A 21930-nucleotide genomic window follows, 5' to 3' on the forward strand; every position below is an offset into this window, starting at 1 on the left:
TATAAACCTGGAAATGTGGAGGGCCACTGTATTAAGCCCTGAATCAGTATTTTGCATAACATACAATCACTGCAGTTACAGATGCAAATCTGTCTCTTTTAAAAAAAATAAAAAATCCTACTCTTACTACTATTTTTCAGTAGTAGTTTTAACTGAAAATAGTAGATTGGATGAGTGAACATTAGTATTCAGGTTTTAGATTTAGATCTCGGCCATTCTAGTATATATCCACCTACTTCTTGTAAGCATTGCTTCTCTCCTTCAAGTATATACTGAAAATTACCCCAAACTCACACAGTCTCTTATGCAGTGCAAAAAGACTTTATTGAAACAATTTATGCAAAACAGTTCTGAAAGATGCAATACCTAAATTGCTTCATTTACTTTTTAGGACTATTTACAACAATTCAGCAACATCTTCCATACAAAAATATGTTTAACAACTTAATCTACAATTACATTGCAAAAACATCAGTGGAAATGTTAAGGCACTTGATTATCACAAAAAGGCCACAGTGACAAATGTTTCACTTATTTGGTTCTTTAGTTAGCAGGAGATGCCAACAAGAAAATTAAAATGTTTATATGGTAGCTAAAGACCATGGTGGAGGTAAGATGATTCAAAACCTTACTTCAACATATTCACTCTTGACAACAGACAGACACAGCTTAAGTTGGTCCCATGAGATCAAGAATGGCTTCTTGAATTATGCATGTAATGACCAAAGATTTAAAATGTATAAATTAAACATTTAAGTGATGATTTCAACAGATAAACAACAAAAACAAAACTATTATATGGCAGTGGAATCTGTATCTCCATTTACCAGAAGGTGGCAGTAAAGATTGCAAAGTTTGTATAAAACGTACAGAGTATTTTTCTTGAAAAGACAACTAAAGAAAGGCCCTTTTTAAAAACAGTTTTTCTGCAAAATTAGTTTTATTTGGCACTTTTTCTAAGAGTGTGAGAAAATGAATAGGCAAGAGCTGCTCCTTAAACATACAAATGAGGTGGAACAGATGACTGTACAGCAAATGGATGTTAGAAACAGAAATGTTACACCTGCATGAACAGTATGCAAAGTCCTAGGAGTTATAAATGTCTTAGAATAATTATTTTTTGCTGAGGACTTGTTTAATCTGAGAAAAAGTATGAAAAAAAAAAATCAAGAAAGCAATATGACATCAGACAAAGCCCTAGGTGATTTTGTTTTACAACCAAAACAAAAATAAAGCCACTGTTGGCAAGGCATTTTTAGTGAACCTGTTTATTGTGACCTAAACAGGTGCTTCAACTGGCCATATATATATATATATATATATATATATATATATAAATGTGTATATTTGTTTTTCACAGAGCTTTATCGTGAAGATAAATCTACTATCTTTATTGTCCTTCACCAAGATGGAAGACTATTTTTGTCTTCCTCCATTGCGGAAATGTGAGACGCAGATGCTCCTCTGCTGGTTTTTCATTCCTTGCAAATGCACTGTTTAGTTTTGTGCACATCATAGCTTGTTTCAGAGGTCATTGTTGTCTTGTGTTTTCCTCCCCAATAATTCTTCCAAAAAGAGGCACAGAAGTGGTAGTTTTTGGCAAAGTAACAATGAGGATATCAATAACGTGTAATTTATTTGTGACGGTTCAGCTACTTGTCCTTCCTTTGTTTGGCGTGACTTGGAACCTGAATAAATCTCCTGTTTCCCCCCCCCTCATCGTGTCCTAATACATAAAAGATTAATTTACTATCTTTCCATCAAAGGTCCAATATTGCCACGTATAGAACCGGTGGACAAACACTGGCTTAAGAACAATTATTTTTTTTCCTCCATTTATAACTTCCCAGAGATAAAAAGAACACTAGGTCTCCTCGTCCCACAGGCAGAGCTGTTTCTGGGGGACATAGTAGGTGAAATGGTAGCCCTTGCTGCAGCTCCTGATGCCGCACTTGTATGTGGTCCCTTTGGCCGTGCCGTCCCGGCTGCGGCAGTACTTCAGCAGACATGGGTACCACTCCAGACGGAGGCCGTACGTGCAGAGACACGGCTGCCACAAGTCTTTAGTAGAATGACAGGCCTGAAAGCTGGGCGCCTCCGTCGTCTGAGGCAGGACCTCAAATATTGAGCTGTCTACTCCTGCAACACAAAGGCAAATCTTGTCAACAAGAGCTAAAACAAAAGCATGCCATCACACTGGTGTCTGGAACAATCTTTTTATTTCACTCAATTAAATTCTGCGTGGATCTGAAGAGTGTGTTTTTTTTTCGAAGAGGGCAGATGGTAGGCTAAGAGATGAGCTTTGTCATGTTAAACAGATGCTTATGCGATTCCCTCTGGATATGATGGTGCTTGTTGAACCATGACCATCAGGAGTGTTTTCTTTCAAACATAGCTGTCAGTGAACAAAAGTGCTGTCATACTGATTCTCTTCAGCATTGACAATCAGGCTTTATTGCTGTTACAAACCCAAATCTGACCACAAATAGCTGGATATATAAACAACATAAATAATGTTGTCAGATATGCAAAGACAAAGTAGAATAAGATAAATACTTAAATGACAGGTCTGATTACCTTTCTGCAGCCAATATTTCACATCTGACTCCCTGGTGTAAATGGCCTCATGAGCTTCGCTGCACATGTTGTGGATGTGGGAGCTGAGCTGCCAGGCCCGGCTGAGATTCACAGCAGAGCCCATCGTCAGCTGCTCAAGCCCTTTTCGCTCCTCTGCCAGGCGAATGACATGAGGATTTTTCTAAAGAGAAACAAATGATTAGATTCTTGAAGCTCAATGTATGGTGAGATGCAGCAGGTGTATAGTGATGAAAAAAAAAATCATGGTTGAAATCAATTAACTTTCTTAATTGCGTGTTTTTTTATGATTCCCACAAAAGCTTTTTTGAGGGACTACTGTTTTGGGGGGAAAAGTCTTATACAATGCAACATTGTTTATGGTCTCTCAAATTATGGTGAAGTCTACTTACAGGGTTTCTACTTAATTTTCAGAAATTAAGTATTTCCAGTAATAACTTCCCAGTGTTTAAACTCCTTCAAATTTAACTAAATATTTCTGGCAAATGTTTCTACAGCAGCCAGGTACTGCATATTTAATTCAAACAAAACAAAAGAAGAAACAAGAGGGAACAAAGGAATGAAGGAAGAAGGGCTTGTAGGTGCAAAACTAAAAGGAAACAACAAAGGAAGGACGACACAAGGAAGTAAAGAAGGTCAGAATAAATTAAGGGAGGAGACAAGGAAGCAAAGAAGAAAAGGACAAAACAGAATAAAGAAAACAAGGAGACAAGGGGGTGAGATGATATCCAAGGAATGAAGGACAGAGGTAAGGAATGGACTGTTGATACAATGATGACATAATATAAGGAAGGATGAACACAAAGAAGACAAAAAAGGACACAATAAAGGAAATAAGATAACACAAGAAATAAATGGAGGGAAACAAAGGAATAAAGCACAACAGAAAGAAGTAAAAAGGATAAATAAAAGGTAACAAAAAAAAGAAGTGAGGACACAAGGCAGTGTAGCAGGAAAAAAAACCGATTCATAAATAAAAAGGAAAGACAGTACTCAAAGGGAGACAGCATACAGTTTGAAGATACACATATTTTCCATTTTCTCATCTGTTTTTTCAGACCTGAAGAACAATGAAATCTACTTTTCCAGACTGAGTAGGAACCTTGCATTTGCCAAAGACATAAAAATCTACAACTGAGAATGATTTTAAGTGGTTTCTTCTCCAGGTCATAGGTTACACCCAAACATAGCTCTAGTTTATCCAGTTAGGCGCTTTTTCTGTCCAAATAATTCATTGGTGTGAGTTAAAATGGTTAAACATTACACTGAAAGTTCTGATTCTATGTAATAGAGTAGATCATCCTCTTGCTTGTGCAAAAGGATGATCTACATGTGTTTTTAGTCCACTAGTTTGAAAGAGGACACATTCAGGAAACAAAAAGCTGACAAACTGTAAATTAATGGCTTCGCCTGAGGCGTCTTCCTCTTACTTTATTAAATGTGAGCTGGTTCACAGGACGACTAGATCCGGTGCGTCATACCTGTCTGAGTCGCGCCATGGACTCACTGGGGATGATTTCATTACGGCTGAGGCGAGAGATGAAGCACAGCGCCTGGTACTGGTTCTGCCCTCTCTCCAGCTCACCCAGGATCAGCGCTCGGAATATCTTCACTTCCTGCAAGAGGCCAGGGAGGATGAACGCATAAACAGACGACTTCTGAAGGACACTGCAATAAGTTACTGTTTATATCTGCAGCCCATACAGATTACAGCTAATATTCTTTCCACTGCTGCACTTTTCCAGACACTCAAAGTATTTCAATATGTGGAGTTCAAAGATGTTCAAACAACTGTCTGACTAAAGTAAAGAGGAGTTTATGTTCACTGTGCCAATAAAGCCTCATCTGACAGTTTGTTGATACTTTTATTGTGCGTAGGCCTTCCCAATGTTGCTACAACGGCGCTCTGGTTATTTGCAGTGTCAAATTAAAGTTGCTGCACAAAGTTCTCTTAAAAAAATAAAATAAAAAAGAGGAGGGAAGGGCAGGGGTATATTTCCTTGGTATTTTATTTGGAACAAAATTTGTAGTAAAATGTAGGTAGCAGGAGCACAAAATAACTCTTAAAAAGTGTCGCTTTTGGCATGTCTATGACAGATCTGGCACCAAACCAGAGGCCATAAAGAGTCCTGATGAGGAGGGGCGTCCAAAGCATGATGGGAAGCTGAGAGAGGAGAGCAGAAGACCTGTCTTTCTATTCATCAGACACCCCACTCCCTCCTCCCTGAAGCTCCACAGCACAGTCCCAAACACCCCTCCTCCACTTTTCACACACTGCTCTGAAGTGAATGAGTCGCTGCAGAGTAGTAGAAATAGATAAACATTCAGAGATGACCCAACAGAGCTCTCCTTAAACTCTTTGATCTTTGCCTTCTAAATTGGGGGTTGGGGGAGTGAGTAACCACAAAAGCAACACATCCTGCCTCACAAGTGTCTTTTTTTTTTTTGCTGTGCAGATTTTGACAGAAAACTTTGCACGGCCACCGGTTTCTCAGTCTGAGAGCCACTTTTGCCTGTGAAAGGATCTCCTGGCGGGCGTACAGTACAAGCAGGGGTATTTATTACACAAGACAATCATGCAATACCATTTGACCTTTGGAAAAGAAAACCACTGAGCAAATATTGATTACATCTCTGCAAGCTGGCCCGGAGACCGCAGAGAACCACAAGAACACAGACAGAGGAAATTAGAAACCTCAGCTCTTTCCATGCGGAGATAATAATAAGACAAAAGCTGAAATGATTAAAGAGGACGTCAAGACTGGAGGAGCCTCGCATATATCACAGTGTGATATAAGGGAGAGGGTGTACAATGCTCACACAGGGGACGAGCAAGTTTCATCACATGTGGGGGAACTCAGAGGCCGCAACATTGGAGACCTCCCATATTGCAGACACATGGGGCTGAACTGCCACGCTGTTTGAGTAGGCAGAGTGAAAAATGTTCTATTTGCCCCAGGGTTTTCTGGGTAATTACAGAGAAGCAGGCCAAAGATACCGCTGTAGAACTGACTCCATGCTTAAGTTTAGTATACGAGATCTCCTCCTACACTTTGATGTTCTGTGTACTGATTAATGATTGCCTACTTGTGCAAGGAAACAATGGTGCTGACTTTGGCCAAACCACCCCCGGACAATAAAAAAAAGGATCTCAAGGAAGAAGCATGGCATTTGGCAACACTTGATTTATTTTTTAACTCAGGGCAGGAAAAAAGAAACACTGCTGTTGTACCTGTTTGCAACAGCAGTGCAAGGCAGAGGGCGCGTTATATCTTGCTTGTTTAGCTCTAACTAGCTTGAGTGTGGCAATGATTAGGTGTTCAATAGAAGCCTTTGGTTTACTCCAGTACACCCAGGTGATGTCACTTCCTGGAGGTCTCTGCAGAGAAACTGATTTAGAAGACAAAAACAAATACATTCGGGCTCTTATTTTTGTGTGTGAGAAAAGATGCCAAACAATTTTGTTTGGCGCCTACATCAATCTCTGCTTGATGTAGGATTTCAGCTGATTCACAGAGGAGTTTCATTTTTGTTTCCAAGGTCTTATTGGTTGATCGGTGTTAAATAGTCATGAACGAGTATATAAATCATATCAATATCTAATCACTACAGAGCTGCCTTCAAATTGTCTGGTGAAAGGAATCAGACTATTTTGAACATGACCCGCATTGATCGGTGACCAACTGGTCAAAAATCCTTTTAGTCAAGAAATTGACCATACCCGTGTCAACCAGTCTAACTACATTGAATTAAAATGCTCACACTGTGTTATGGAGACTATTGCTTGCACCTCCTCCAAAAGAATACAATGTCTTTTGATCCGCACTCTTCAGTGTGCAAGTTGTTAGTGACAGAAGAGACATTGTAGTTACCTAATTTCAGCATTAGCGGGGTTTAAAAAAGGAAATCAGAAGAAATATAAAGTTCTTTAAAAGTAAAGTTGTTTACATCTGTTGGAGAAAAATGCTGGATTTAAAAAGTGTTGCTAGTGTTTTGGAAATCTCGGAAATGGTACGGACCTACCTTCTCAGGGGCAATGTATGCGGTAACTGTTGTTCAGAGGTATTTGTGAATCATAAATAAAATGTCAAGGTCAATTTAAAATAGTAAATCTAATTTTTGCTGTTGTTTTGGAGCAACAGTAAATGCTGCAGCTGCTCTCACAAATAGGGAGTGACAATGCCTCTGCTGCCAATATAATCAATGAAACAGACTGATGGCCGTAAGCATGCAAATGAGTTAGTTCTAATAATTATTAAAGCAAAAGCAAAAGCAAAATCGTTTAAAGTTGTTGTGAAGCTAGTACCAATGAAAACTGGAAGAAAACCTGCCATTTCTAGGCCTCTGAACATAAAAAACTGAAAGGAGAAGCTGCATTTATTAGTAATTATGAGGTTTTTCATGTAAATTGTTGCATAAGTCAGGTCAAGTCGTAACTGATGAACCTTGCCTTTTTATTTTCAAGCTTTAAAGCAAAAATTCTCTCCCTGGTAATATCAACACCCTTTTCAGCATGCCAGTGTTCTTCTTAGACCTTCTAATGAGCCATCATTTGATCCTGGTGCGTAAAACCAGGGAGAGAAATAAAACATGCAGGATGCCGACCCTAGAGGACCGACTTTGGGCACCCCTGCTTTAAAGTGAAAAACAAGTCAAAAAGCAATTTGTCTGGTCTTTCCAAAAGAATATTTAGACTTCAAATAGATTGTATCATAGTTTACAACAAAATGTCTAAATAAAGCCAAGTATCACGGTAGCCTTCAAAAACGTGCATGAGTTTTCTCTGAGAACCTTGTTAGAACTCCAATGCTCGGCTAAAGTTAAGTAGGCCAAAACACAGACTTAGAAGGGAAAAAGAAAAGCATTGACACGTTACAGAGTCATTAATATTAATAAAACTAAAGCAAAATGTAGGAATGAAGAGAACAGCAGCAAATACTGCTTTCATTAGGAGACTGGGCAATAGAAACGTGCTATTCACCATATATGTGAAATAAATGATTGTCAGGAAGTGTGGGTATTAAAATAAAAACAGATGTATTGGAACTTTCTAGATCTGGAGCTCTCAAGGCAAAGGAAAAGCATCATTAATGATGTTACTAGAGCCATTGCTGCTGAACATCAATCTGAAGAGGGCTATTAGGTCATTTCCATGCAACATTAAGTCCATTATTCTATGGTGAGAAAGATTTTGCACAAGTGGAAAATATTTAAGACAGCTGCCAAACTTCCAAGGGATGGACATCCAAAAACAGTTGTTTTTTAATCTGAACAGGCAGTTCCTTTATTTTAGGATGTTGTGAAGGCCAGATTATTTTCTTGTATTATTTCTTCCAGATATGCAAAACCTTGACCGTGTCTTTCCATGTAAACTACAACTGATATGCATGTCATGCCTTCTGTACATGCCTATTTTCACGAACAGTACTTATTGACTGTGGTTCCCATAAGTATCGATGAATACAACCTTATGTCATTTAACATAGCAAGGCAACAGTTTACAGTTCTCCAACAGTGTTACCATACAGCAACTGAAATGAGATAAACATTTGAGATAACAATCAGAACTACCATTGTTCTTTTAAAAGGTTTTGTTGGGTCTAGTGGTCTTTATTTGAAAGTAGTTTGACAGGAAACAGGGTAATGAGAGAGGGAGAAGACATGCAGCAAATGTCACCAGGCCGGGAATCGAACCTGTGACCACTGCCACAAGGACTAAGGCCTCAGTATGTGGGTCGTGCTTTGCCCCTACGCCACCACAGCACCCCCAGTGTTCTTTATGTTGAAGGTAGCCATATTGAATATTGAGAAAATTCAAACAAGCCCAGACTAAAATTCTGACTTGAGGAAGAGATTGGGTTGATTACACCAACTTAAATACCATTCAAAATACATAAAGTTAATAAGTTAATGTATAAAGAGATAATGATCAACATATCAGACAGTAGAGAATAATATTACTTGTTATATTGAACAAGGACTACTTTTATCAACTGTTTAAAGCTAACTTGTATTATAGTAAAATGAACATGTCTACATTGGAAATAAGAAACAAGCAGATCCCAGTTAGCTTTGTTTCCATACCTGAAAACACTAAATAACTGCAGCTACTTTTAAAGGTATGCAACTTTGTTCACTAGCGCCGCTTTGTGGTAACAGTCTAACATTACAACCAGGTGCTGGTAAAAACAAGACACAAAAAGTACATACGTTTTTTCTTTCATTGTAATTTCATACTACTATAAATACTATTTAACTTCTAGAGTGGAACCTAAACACTTTGTAATTTAAGTATCCCAACATTGTCCTTAAATACATAGGCAGGATACCTAATATTTTAATGATATGCCTCCAGATTTTTGCCAAGTACCAAATAAGTTTGAAAAAGTATTTTTTTTTTTTACCACTTCACAAAATGTATCTTTCCAGCTAAACTTTTTAAAAGATCTTCCTGGTTAATGACATAAAATGGGATGAAAACTAAACTTCTTAAACTGACTCCATGTGGGAAGATAAAGTGACATTTAGCACACATCTTGGTAGTCCAGGTGTAGAAATCCTATTAAACCCTTTATTTAACACTCTCAATGTTAACTGTTCACTGAATGATGCATTGTTGCAATAAAAACAAACCATCACTGATTTTCTAACAGTACAGCTGGAATAATAGTGTATCTGAGAGCAGCGGCATTAAGTGTTTGCTTAGACAAAAAACTCTGACGTCCACCTGAAAATCGCCAGTTAGATGTGAAAACATCCTTGTTTCTGCAGGCACGCTTAAAACATATACACAAGAGTGTATATATCACAATTGTGATGTTAAGGAGGGAATTTTATATGCTACAAGGCAGGCAACAACAAAAACACCTGAAGAAAGTAAAGATGCAACTATGAACTGGCAGGTGATCAAAACCATTTAATTTTCAACTTCTGAGACAGACTGGTGACCTATCCAGGGTGAACCCCGCCTCTCGCCTGAGACGTTCGCTGGAGATAGGCACCAGCACCTCCCGACCCCACAGGGTGCACAGAAAATGGTATGGATGGATGAATTTTCAGCTTGACCAGCCAACCAGCGAACAAATCAGTGAACGGCCCATGCCTAAGCATTAACAGGTGCTAACAACTGTATTCAGTGTTGGAGTTGGTAGAGAGGTGTTTAAAAATGAAGATAGGAGGCTAAAAATGGGACAGCAGCTAGCAGGAAAACAAATGTTGATGGAGGCATGTTGGCTGTTCATCTAACCTACCACTTAATGTAAACAGGGACCTTCTGAATCCAATGTGCTCGAGGGGTCCTGTCATCCCATGCTAACAGAGAGGTGTGTGCAATGTTGGGAAAAGTACAAAAAAGCTGTACAGCGCATCACCCAATCATGGATAGGCTAATTAGCACCATGAATACCATAATGAGCACCATAATGTTCTGCAGGATTTTATTTAGATTTTAAATCCCGTCAGAAGCAAATGTCTCAGACCAATTCTTAAATGCAAACCAAGAGGTGGTAATAAGAGGACTGAAGGTGGCTGTTTCCACATTAAGTATGGGATATTATTTTGGGTTTGGAACCCAATGCAGAATGTTGCAGGACAGAGAGCAACCACAATGTCTTTTCTGAAGTCGTAATGGAAGTGCTATTTTCTTTAAAAAATAAAATAAAAAACAAAAAATATAATGTGTTTTAATTTTTTTTGTGCTTTTTGTCTTTTTATTTAGGTAAGTTTATGTTACCTAAATAATCCTTAGATGTTATATTTTAAGTTTAATTACACTTTAATGCTAAAAAATAGTTTTATTTGTCCACATGCAAATTTATAAAATTCAAATTGCCTGTTAAAAGTTAATTATTTATTCAAATGAAAGAAAAATGGCAACAACCTCTAACTTCATTTCCACATTTAAGCTTATACAAAGAATGATGACTCAAAGCTAAAAAGTGAGCTAATGCTTAATGGTGTTTTAATATTTTTGTGCTCACTAATTTAATCATGGAATCTGGAAAGTTGCAGGTTCTAATGTGTTCACAGGCAGTCACTCCGCTTTGACACTGAACTACAGTCGGTGCGTCCACCCAGACAGATGGCATTACATCTGATATAAAAATGTAAAAGTAAGTTTGTTCTGTGGCAATTGGCTGACATGGAAGTATTGTTTATGTTTGATCTGTAATAGACCTTATGGTAATTTTTCTTTCTGTGATTTCTGTTACAGAGGGACATATCTGACAGGGAAGCAAGAAAAACAATGAAAGAAGATGGCTTTACAGTAGATATTCCATGTGTCTTGTTTTTGTTGACTGTGTTTACTGTCGTTTGCTGCTACATATGCAAAATGCACATTTCTTTTGATCAGTTTAAAAATATGCTACTCAAAGAATTCAAGGTATTCAACATTTTGCTTAACATTATTTTTGCTGTTTGATCCCTGAGGGGAAATTGCTTATTTGTTTACAAACTACACCATTGAAAAGTTTTCAATACTAATAAATACAAATATAACCATGAGCGATATAAAATTAGTAAAACAAAAATGTATGTGCGAGATATTTTAAGTAATTTAATTAAGATAACAAGCATGTACAATATCAGCTTCAAAGTTAGCAAAAATGCTAAAGCGCTAAACAAAAAAATTAGCTCTATTAATAATGTATTGTGGCTTAATGGAAGCGTGTCCATCAATGGATCTTTTTAAAAAAAAAATCTGTTAATATTTACTGTAAACAGCAGCATCAGCATTGATTTTCAGACAGTTTTGAAGTTCCCTGCCTCTTGGTTTTTCTAGAAAACATTTTTTTCTTTAAGATACTTAAAACAAATCTAAAAGTAAGCATTACTCTGAATGAATTACAATTTGCAAATGAATTGTTTAAGACTTCACAGGTGTGATCCTCCATTCCCTTTTATAGTTTCAGCTGTGAGAATATATATCCAGCAGAAAATCTCCAGCTGTATAGTACATGTATGAACAGCAACTGCAGGAAAAAACATAATAGTCCGAATTGTCCACAATTTTTCTGAAACGTGCCCAGTGTTGTGTAAAAAAAGCCTTTTGAGGGGAATCATATTTCTCTGAGCAAATGGAGAATTTAATCACTTATGCTGCAAAAAAACCTGCTTTGGCTCAAATGCACCAAGTTTTGGATCAAATCAAATTGACAGAGCGAATAAGAAAAAAAAAAATCCAGAAACTGTAAATTAAAAGCACTCAAGCATTTGCAATGTGACCTACATTGGGTAAAGGACTCACCCCTCAATTATTGTATTTCCTTTAACCTAAAAAAAATTCAAGGCTCGCAGACATAATTTAGAGAAAATAACCAGGTATGGATTAAGAATCAGAAAAAAAATAAATAAATAATGATCTTTGGCTCATCTTTAAAAAAAAGTGACCCAATCCCATAATTAAGAGGATGGCATAGCTGTGACTCCTTTTCCCCAACTGGTACAGCATAAATGTCAGCACAGCTATAAATAATCCACATAAGTACAGATTTTGTAACTTTGCTCACTTACACCACGAGTTTTAGTCCATTTGCAGACAAACTACCGCTGGATACCAGCCAAACACAAGTCTGTATTTATGCACCCTTGCAACTGGGACATACTAAGATGTGTTCCACAGAAAAGAGAGAGAGAGAGAGAGAGAGAGAGAGAGAGAGAGAGAGAGAGAGAAGAGAGAGAGAGAGAGAGAGAGAGAGAGAGAGGAGAAAGAGAGAGAGAGAGAGAGAGAGAGAGGAGAGAGGAGAGAGAGGAGAGAGAGAGAGAGAGAGAGAGAGAGAGAGGAGAGAGAGAGAGAGCTTGTAGAGGCGAGAGGAGAGAGAGAGAGAGAGGTTTAAGGAGGTCGAGGGAAGAGAGTGAGGCGAGAGGAGAGATGAGAGAAGGGTGAGGAGAGAGCGATGGGAGAGGGGGGAAGGGGGGAGAGGGGGAGGAGGAGGAGAGAGAGAGAGAGGGGGAGGAGAGATTGGCGGGGGAGGAGAGAGAGGAGGAGGAGGAGAGGGGAGCGAGCACGAGATGAGAGACTGTTTCAATGGTAGCAACCTTCAGTGGGCCAGATTATTTAAGGAGGTCCACAAAAGCCCATTCACACACTGAAAGGGTTCCATTTACAGTGAAACTTCACTGCAAACTACCTAGCCAAACACAATCATGGCAAGAGAAAAATTGGCAAAGATTTGTGCATATCTTTTTGGGTGCTTAACTAAACACACAAGATGACACTTGAGTGGGAGAATGGTTATTCACATGTAGGCACAAAAAGTGTACGGATTGCAGCCCGTGCGGAGGGGGTTCTTCCTGTTTTAAATCCCCTCTAACACCCTGGTGTGTTGATAAGGGCAGCTGAAAAGGACTGCTAGCCAGCCACACATTAATGAGTCATTTGAGATCAATGCGAGTCTGTGAAGGCATTCTAACCCTGGCTGAAATGATTTGTTGACTGACCTTTAAACTTGAACTGTTTTAGCTTTTTTTTGTCATTGTATAAAATATGAAATTTAGGTGCATTTGTCTTCTTTTTCCAAAAATGCAAGTGATGATTTGCCTTTTTTTTTGTTATTGTTGTTTTGAGCACCAACTCCTCGTTTTAGAAAAACGACGTAGATTTTCCTTGTGTGATGATAAGTAGGGTCTTTGCCTTGGAGTAAGAGAGGAGCCAGTCAAAAAGCACAGGTGTGGCCAGGGATTAAAGATCAGTTTGGGAGACGGAGTTGGAGACGAGCGCAGACAAAAGGAGCAGGAGAAAAACCGCTGAGCTAAGAAATGCTTGAGTTGAAGTTAATTACAGATGCTCCAAAGGAAGGAATGTGGAGTCACATTTAGGGCTGGTCACACCTGGCTGCCCAAAGAACGAACCAATTAGTAAACAGAGTCAGTGAATGGACAATCAAAACACCGGAGGCCGTGGAAAGAAAGACACACCCTTTGGCTATTCTCCTGAAAAGAATGTTGCAGTGCTCTTAACATCAACTAAGAAAGACAATTATCACTGGCGTCAGACTTCTGTTTTTAGGACACACGAGCTATACGAACTCTCCACAGCCCACCACAGGAGAACTATGAATTCATTTGCACACAGTCTGGATGCAATTAATCAGACAACCAAACAAAGTTCATGGAGACTTTTGTATTCAGGAAATTAGAGGAAGGCAAACAGTGAGTGCTAACAGGGAAGGAAATGAGGCAGATAGATAAGGGATAAACAACAGAGAAGGCTACAGTGCCATTTCACCTCAAAACGTTACTCCACATTTTTCATATCCAGATTCAGGACAAAAGATTCCAGTAATATTTATACTAAATGACAAACATTCAAAAGGAATAAGTCTAAACAGACAAAATTAAAAACATAACTATTGATGTATTTCTGCAGAGATTATCCAAATTAGTCTTAAAAGCAAAACTACTAAAATACATTTGTTTTTCTCATTTTTTCACAAATAAAAGGCAATAAGTGACTAACGCCCTAGACACCAGGACAGACCAAAAACTGAATAGGCTGTCTACGTATTTGACAAAAGGGGTTGTTTGAGGATGATTCAGTTAAAACTGAGGTTTTGGCACCTTAACCCCTTTGTTTGCTTTTGTTGTTCCCAAGAGCATTTCTAAAACTTGAAAGATTGTTTGAAAAGATTACAATTATGTAAACTACAACCCATCACTGCTTTCTCCTTGTCCTTTAACTGTTACTATCTTTGTCCTAGGTGGTAAGCCAATTACTCAAGACCATCATCATTGTTCCTAATCTTCCTTTGCAGCATTGTTAATGAACATCTGGCCTGCTGGTGGGAGGGAAACAAAGGATAAGGACACCAGCTGGAGCAAAAGGGTCATGAGAGGCCAAAGGGAGACCACATGGCCACAACACAGCCCTGGAAGAAGATAGTTTGTAAAGACTCTGAGTCAGCAGGGAGTAAAGGATGAAAAGGGCTTCATTTCATCTGTAAAACATTCCACTTCATTCTCGCAATGTGACACAATGTGTGAAGAGATTAACTTCATTGCACATCATAAACAAAAATAAAAAAATACATTTTTATTGAATGGAAGGTACAAATAAGCTTCACTAAAGCTCCACAAAAAAAAGATGTTCTCATCACTTACAAAGTATTATCAAGACAACCTAACTAACAAGGAAACAGAAGCTAATTTTATCTTGATCTTAAGGATGGGGGGAAAAAAAACACTCAGGGAATGCTAGTCAGATCTTCACAACATTGATCTGACTAAGACTAACTTAGAAGACATCCTCAATCACACACTTATTGTACCGGAACCTTTTGGGACAGTTATCTAAATGTTTACGAAAGGTTACAGATTTTCTAACCTCCAGGAAATCTTCCCTGCATGTTGCTGATTTTGGAACATCTAGGGAACTTTTAAGGTTTTCTAAATGTTAGTTATAGGTAGTCTTCAGGGAACATTTAAGAGTATATTCTCCCATTGCTACCAGCAGGTCACAGTGCCAGTGTCGAAACAAATCTCCGGGGAACATTTAAGGAATGTGCTCTTGAAGATTCTCTAGATGTTAGGAAAGCTCTAATCTTCAGTGAACACCAATTAACCTTTACGTAATGCTCCCTGAATATTCCATGGTTAGTGTTTGCTGAGGATAACTTGTAAAATACTGATAATCTAATCAACATTGTGATTACCAGAAAAAAATTATTGCATGCCTTCATTCAAAGACTTGTTTCATTATAATGTATTTTTGCCCTATATTTTAAAAAGGGGCAGATATCTAAAAAAATGGACAAATCAAGATAATCCAATAAGCAATGCATCAAATAAAAACATTTCAAGCACCCTTCCCAAAAACAGCACTTAGACTAAGTCATCCACTGTTTAAAAATGATTGTGATATGTAAAGCATGTGATTCATTGTCCTGCATCTTTATAATACCAGGTAAATGTTGGATGGCCTTTTAGTGACTCAGTGATGATTCACAATCACTTTTTCTTCTCAACAGAAATGTTGTAAATTTTCCTTTGCACTATTGTATATCTGATTCAGAAGCATTTCCTGGAATAGGTGACACTTACCTGCAAGGACTTTAACAAGTTAGTGCAGGTGACAAAGTGAGACAGCGTTTCAGGCTTAAGCATGAAACAAGGTGTGGCAAAAATGTACAAACTTGTGACTGACGTACACGACAAAAACGCTTCATTAACGCCTCTCTTAGAAACCACAAACAATTCTTAAAGTTGATGCATTCCCACAGGTTCTTCCACACAGGAAATTAACTTTGCTTAGTAAAGGTCAAAGTCCAAGCTCAACAAAAACACACCAACTGAATCAGAAATTAAACACAAACACCTGTGTATCAGTACAGTGAAAGCTAACAAACCTGCCTTTCCACTCGTAACATACAGTTTGCCATGAGGGTGTGTGGAATCTCCAATTCATTTAAGCAGAAAACTCTTTGTTCGGGATAGCTTTGTGCTTTGAAGATGTCCCCAAAGCACATTACAGTGAACTGACCTGAGAGAAACAACTGTAACCGATAGACAAGCCACATTTTTAGGTAGTCAGGAATTGCAAATAAGTTCAACTACTCAAGCCCTCTCACCACAGTACCATTATTTACAAAATCCAGGCCCATTTAGCATGATAATGAGAGATGGTGTCAAGTGGCCTCCAGTCATCTGTTGATGGCCTGACCCATCATCACTACAAAAGGTCATTCCTGCACAGTCTCCATTGATGTGGATTCACTTTCAACAAAACAAGGGTGATATAAAGGAGTCTTTTTCAGTCTTTTTGTGGGAAAGCCACAAAAATCACTATAAGCTTACATTTTTAAATACTTTATTACATAATAGCTTGCTAGTAAAAACTAGCAGGTTCACCCAGACTACTAAAACTACGCAATTACTTGGAGACAGAAATGTTTTATTATTTATTGACCATTAAGGATCACTTTCAGTATGATAAAGGTTTACTCATATTCAAATATTTAACTCACTCTCCAGCTGAAGCATCACTGCACTGCATACTTCATTTAGTTAAGTTAAGAAGTCATAGATAAGTCTTAGAACAATGGAAGACCTTCAAGGATTGGGGTTGCAATTCAACTGGTATGGGTTCTTGATCCATTTTAAAACTTAAAATAAAAATGTTAGTGGTAAAGCATATCTATTCTATAAACAGAGATAAAAACAGCACTAAGAGTTGACAAAAGCCTAGTTTTGACTGCTAGCATGGTTTGCATTGTGCTCCCACCCCCATATTTTACAGCCAAGTCAAAATGTTTAAATGCTTAACGAATTGCTGTGAGCTCTTTAGTTGTTAGCTTGTAAGCCAGAAGCAGAACATTTGGTACTTTCAGCGCAGTTCCCAAAGAGGGAGGACAAGTTCAGAGCCATAACAATAAACACTTCTCCAGAAGACATAAAAATCCTCTTTTTGTTGTATTCTGATTTTTTGTGAAGGAGCACAGTCCAGGGAGACCGACACCACAAATCCCTTCAATTATTTAATATTTTTACTTTGCATGGGCAAGTTTACAGAATCAAGGTATACAAAAGTTTTAAAAAGTTAGTCTCAAGACAACTCAGATCTCCGAAATACTTAATCCTCGAATCAAACACGTTTCAGTTGGAAAAATAAGTGTGATTTGGTGGTCCTTTTGTTCCTCTTGCTGATGATTTAACTACAAGCTACTTCCTTCATGACTTGGAAATGCAAATTCGAACTTCTGAAAGCGAAACCTTCTTTGACAATATGTGCTGATTTATCAAAATTATAAAAGACGTGATTGATGAAACACTGAGTCCAGCCCCAGACAAAAACAAGTGTGTCTTCTTCTGACAAATCGAAGAACTGGCCAAGATTGGCACAAGTTTTTTTTTGTGCCAGTCTGTTCTTGAAGGGGTAGAAACAGACTCCTACTTCAACACTGGAGCCATTTTAATAGGAAAAGTCCTTGAGCCATCAAGTCTTTGCAGTCCCTCACAATCCTGGATTGATTAAACCCATTACTTGGTAATAGACGTAGAACCACGTTGGTACAAGCTGGTTTGACATCTGGAGATATAAAAACAATCCATGAAATATGCAAGACACTTCCCTTAGATTAATCTGCGAGACGTGGTTTATGTTCAGCATAAGGTCTTCCACAATCTAAGGCCGTAAATGGTGTCAGTTACAGAAGGGGCGGGGGGGAGCAGATGTGAAGTGAACTGGCAGAAAGCTGTTCAATCAGAAACGCGTTTCTCTTCTGCTGACAAATAAACAGCGTCAACATCGCAAAGGCAAATAGCTATATTTTTCCACAAAATAAGTGACATGTCATTATATTATTGATGTTATGCTCTTATTTAAGAGTTCCTGTGTGGTTTCAAGTTGAAACACAGTGATATCCATTTGCTGTGCTTTACTCAAAACTGACTCAGAAACATTGTGAGCTAGCTAAACCGCATCATCTTTTCCATATGTCCAGATGCCTTCAGAACAAGCACAGTGTTCCAGGAGTACAGCTGATCCTTTGGGGGAGATTGTTGCATAGATAAAGCTCTCTTTCAGGTTCAGCAGACCTCTCCTGCATTTAATGTCTATAACATTTACTGTTTTTTTTTCCTTGTCTTGAAGTCTTAAGAAAGAACAAAGTGAAGAAGGAGGATTTCATTTGTAAATGATCCCAATGTTACTCCACATAACCAGTAAATTCTACATGTTCCACATGCCTTCAAGTAGTAAATTAACCAGTTCATCTTATCCCTGACAGACTGACAGCAAAGCACCATACTGACTCTGTTTGACATTCCTGTGAAGATGCGCGGATCACGTTCATCCCAACTGTATACTTATGGAAGCTGGAATTGGGAGCTCGTCTGACTTTGCATAAATCTTTGAGATACTGGACAAGAGCTGAATGGAAACCACATGCAGCAGCGGAGAGGGAAGAGGACAGAAAGGGAGGGATAGAAGACGGCTGATTCTCCAACTGGAAAAGATAAATCAACCAGCGGAAAAGCAAAGTGATCTAAGAACGTTTTATTGGCTTCATTCAAATAAACATAACCACATGCATGCGGAAGTATGGGCGCAGGCACACGGCCATGCACCAGCCAAGGAAATACTCCTGGTTTGCTGATAAATAATCTACATGTCCGTCTCTCTGTTGCTTTGTCACCAATGATTTGAGATGATGGCCTCCTCTCTTTCAACTCTAAATTAGCTGTTTTGGTTAGCGAAGCAGACATGCAGATCAAAAAGGTCAGACATGCCCACCTAATCCCGGCAAATCCCCCCCCTTCACATCTCGCCAGCTTCTGTGTGACAACAACCATAACAGACACATGCCTTTCTAGCTTTCTGAGCTCTCCGCAGATTTTTATGTGTCTCTTTGTGCTCTTCGTCTAAGATGAAACATAACCCCAAAATGCTTCAGCGCTGACCGGGGTGAAGACGCTCGATGAGCTCATCTACTTTTGGAAGAATGGTAAACGTGGCCATTTATAATCTCCTCTTTGACTGGAAACGTGGGCTGCTGAGGTTTCTGTGGGCGTCCACATCTGGGGAGCAACATCTGTCCTGGTTTCTGCTAAAACTCACGCTTTGATGGAGATGGATGAATGAAACTTTCTAACAGAGCTTAGACATGGTTTTAGAGTAATTTCTTCAAGGGGTGGGTTTTATGCTTTGGGGAGATTTCTGTAAAGCCGTAAATATGCGACTCTTCATGCATGCTTTGGGGTAACGATTTAGCCGAAACCAAAACCCTGTAGCGATGGCAGATTTCTTTGAAAAGAACGGAAAGACAAGATAATAGGATGTCAAGGAAAGCTACTAGGGGTTTCTGATTATCTGCCTTCTGCATGGTCCGATGTGAGATTATCATGGTATATATTGTATTAATTCAATTTGGATAATCTTAACTCACAAGACAGGATCAACACCCTCTAAATTATTGGTTGCTTAATAAAGTGTCCTACTCCTTTTTATTGTTTTGCTATTTAAAATAATATCACAAGTTTGAGGTGATATTGGCCAGTACCCGACTGCTTTTCAGATACCAACTGTGTTTCTTTTTGGTTGTTTGTTTTTGTCAACAGAGAAAATATTTCATAAATCTTGAACTATATCTGATTTTAAACTACATCTGATTACATGTAGTCCAAATTCCTCATTTCACTTCAGGACTAAGTGGAAAGTCACAAAATAGAAGCCAACATAATTTGTACTTGTCACACGCAGTGCATGGCCATGTTTTCATACAGCGCTTAAAACAACAGGTGAGTTTCGAGACAAATGCAGTAGGTAAGGTGATATAAACTCTCATAAGTGCCCAAAATATTCAGTATTACAAGTGAGATACCCATACTGGATGCTCAGTTGGGGGTTTTGACTTTTCCTGTTGGAATTCTGATTTTAGTTTCCAACTGAGAATTTGGAAAAATCATATTTCCATGTTTAAAATGGAAATGTGATGAAGGCATGCAAGTAAGTAAATGCCTTCAGTATCCATGTTTGTTCCATGGATATGTTTTTTCTTTTCAATATTCTTCATTTTAATAAGCAAGGGAAAAGTGAAAGTTCATTCAGCCAACTAACAAACAGTGTGCAGCAACATGTCAGGAAGGAGCAATATATCACTTTAACCTTTGCACTTCTGCCCGTTTTCTGGGATACCAATAAATGGTCTTCAAACTATAAGGCATGTAATAAAATGAAAACACACAGCAGCCTATTTCCTAAAACTAGTAAGTAGTCTAAAGAGGAACCTTGATTAGATTTTGTCTCTGAAGGGGAACTTCAGTTAATAGCTTCTGTATTAAGTTAAATGAAAGTTGTCCCCTTAACTAGGTGATAGAGTAAGCAGGAAAAGTGTAAGTTTTACAAACTTTAATGAAAACTAATGGCTAAAAATGATTACAGTACATAATACTAAACAAAAGCCATGTTTCAAAATATGATTAAGAATCCAGAACATTGACCTGTCATATACCAAGAGGAATTTATTACATTAATAAAATATTAACCTCCTCTCACCTGTTTAAAGTCTGCTACAAAAGTGATGAGGGTTCCATCTCCTTGCTTAAATTCCAGCGATATCGAGTCTCTCTCACTGTCCGCCTCCAAAATCTCCTCGGTCACCAACCCGTCTGAGAGCCGGACCCGAACCCGAAGCTCCGACCCGAGTCCCACGGCAACCATCAGCACCAGGGCGCAAAGGCGAGCCAGAGTCCGAACGGAAGGCGCAGAGGTGCAACCCGCAAACATCCCCAAAGACGCAAAACTGAACCGGACGGAGCGAATAATCGTAGAGAAACCTGAAGGTCTGAGTTCATATCCTCCAACTGTCTCCCACACTTTTCTCCCCCTCCACCTCCTTTTGCGCTAAGTTTTCCCCCTCATTTTCAAAGCTAGGGGAGGCTGGAGGTTTGTGGGTCACTGCTCCATATGGTGCCGTTGTGTGCCGATACTTTCCAGAAGTGTGAACACAGTCATGGGTATCAGAGCCGCTGAGTAAAATCTCCGCTTCTCATTGCTGGTAACCTCCTTCCATTGAAAAAGTTGCTCGCTCCGGTGTTGTTGAGATCATGCGCAGTTCACTCCTCCGACGAACTCTACAACGGTCCCACGTTGCTTCGCACTCTGCTTTGTGTTGATGCCTTTTCTCGCCTTTTTCCCCTCCTTCTGAAATTTATGCAGTTCCGTCACTTCCTGCCCGTAGGTATCCCATTGCTCGTCAACCCTCCAAACCAAACTTTCTGCGGTGTGTGGGTGTGTGTGTGAGAGAGAGGTGTTGGTAGTAAACTCTTAAAGTCATACCAACCTCTCAAAACTCTGCCCATCCCCCTTGAAGGGCCTCATGTGATTCTCTGGCACTCCAGCAAGTATACGTAGGATAATAATACCCCAGCAATTACAACAAAGGTGCCATGAGGAGCTGTAAAACACCGAGTTTGTTTCTTTCTTCATCGCTGTTAATGTTCCGATGTAGGCATAAATTAAAGGCAAAAAAATAACGTGCAGCTGGTGGTAGGGGAAAGAAAAACAAACAAAAATAGTTATTCGGTGTATTACAAAGGTTTTCCTAATTTCCTTTTTTTTTTGGTGGGTTTTGTCACCACAAACCTTTTAGATTTTATTTTGTTGGCTAATGAAATCTTAAAAGTGTGGCAAACTGACTCAGAACGACTGAGTCAGCTTTCACTTTCTAATTACAGCTCCATGCTTTTCACAGTTTTTATAGCCCCAGCTTATTTGGGTTAAACGGAGAACAACTGTACATAGCAATTTTCCAATTTTCCAAAACGTGTTGCACCCCCTTAATTGCATTTAGGCCTGGATTTTGGCTGTGTGTTTAGGGTTGTTGTCATGCTGGAAGGAGA

General features: G+C 38.8%; 1 protein-coding gene across 1 annotated transcript; it reads right to left on the reverse strand.

Moving 5' to 3' along the window:
* Positions 1-298: 298 nt before the first annotated feature.
* oaf (out at first homolog) lies at positions 299-21317 on the reverse strand. The gene is made up of 4 exons (XM_023351445.1): positions 20585-21317; positions 4077-4211; positions 2578-2758; positions 299-2139 (listed from the first exon to the last, which is right to left on the reverse strand). The coding sequence occupies exons 1-4, from the start codon at positions 20813-20815 to the stop codon at positions 1865-1867; spliced, it is 822 nt and encodes a 273-aa protein (XP_023207213.1). The 5' UTR covers positions 20816-21317; the 3' UTR covers positions 299-1864.
* Between the last annotated feature and the right edge of the window lie 613 nt (positions 21318-21930).

The sequence above is a fragment of the Xiphophorus maculatus genome, chromosome 18 (genome assembly GCF_002775205.1).
Source record: "Xiphophorus maculatus strain JP 163 A chromosome 18, X_maculatus-5.0-male, whole genome shotgun sequence".
NCBI classification, from domain to species: domain Eukaryota; kingdom Metazoa; phylum Chordata; class Actinopteri; order Cyprinodontiformes; family Poeciliidae; genus Xiphophorus; species Xiphophorus maculatus.

Coding starts and splice junctions, on each gene's coding strand:
- oaf (XM_023351445.1), bottom strand. CDS start 20,815: ATGTTTGCGGGTTGCACCTCTGCGCCTTCCGTTCGGACTCTGGCTCGC. Junction 2,759..4,076: donor CCATGGCGCGACTCAGACAG/GTATGACGCACC, acceptor GTTTCTCTTTAG/AAAAATCCTCATGTCATTCG. Junction 2,140..2,577: donor GAAATATTGGCTGCAGAAAG/GTAATCAGACCT, acceptor TTTGTGTTGCAG/GAGTAGACAGCTCAATATTT.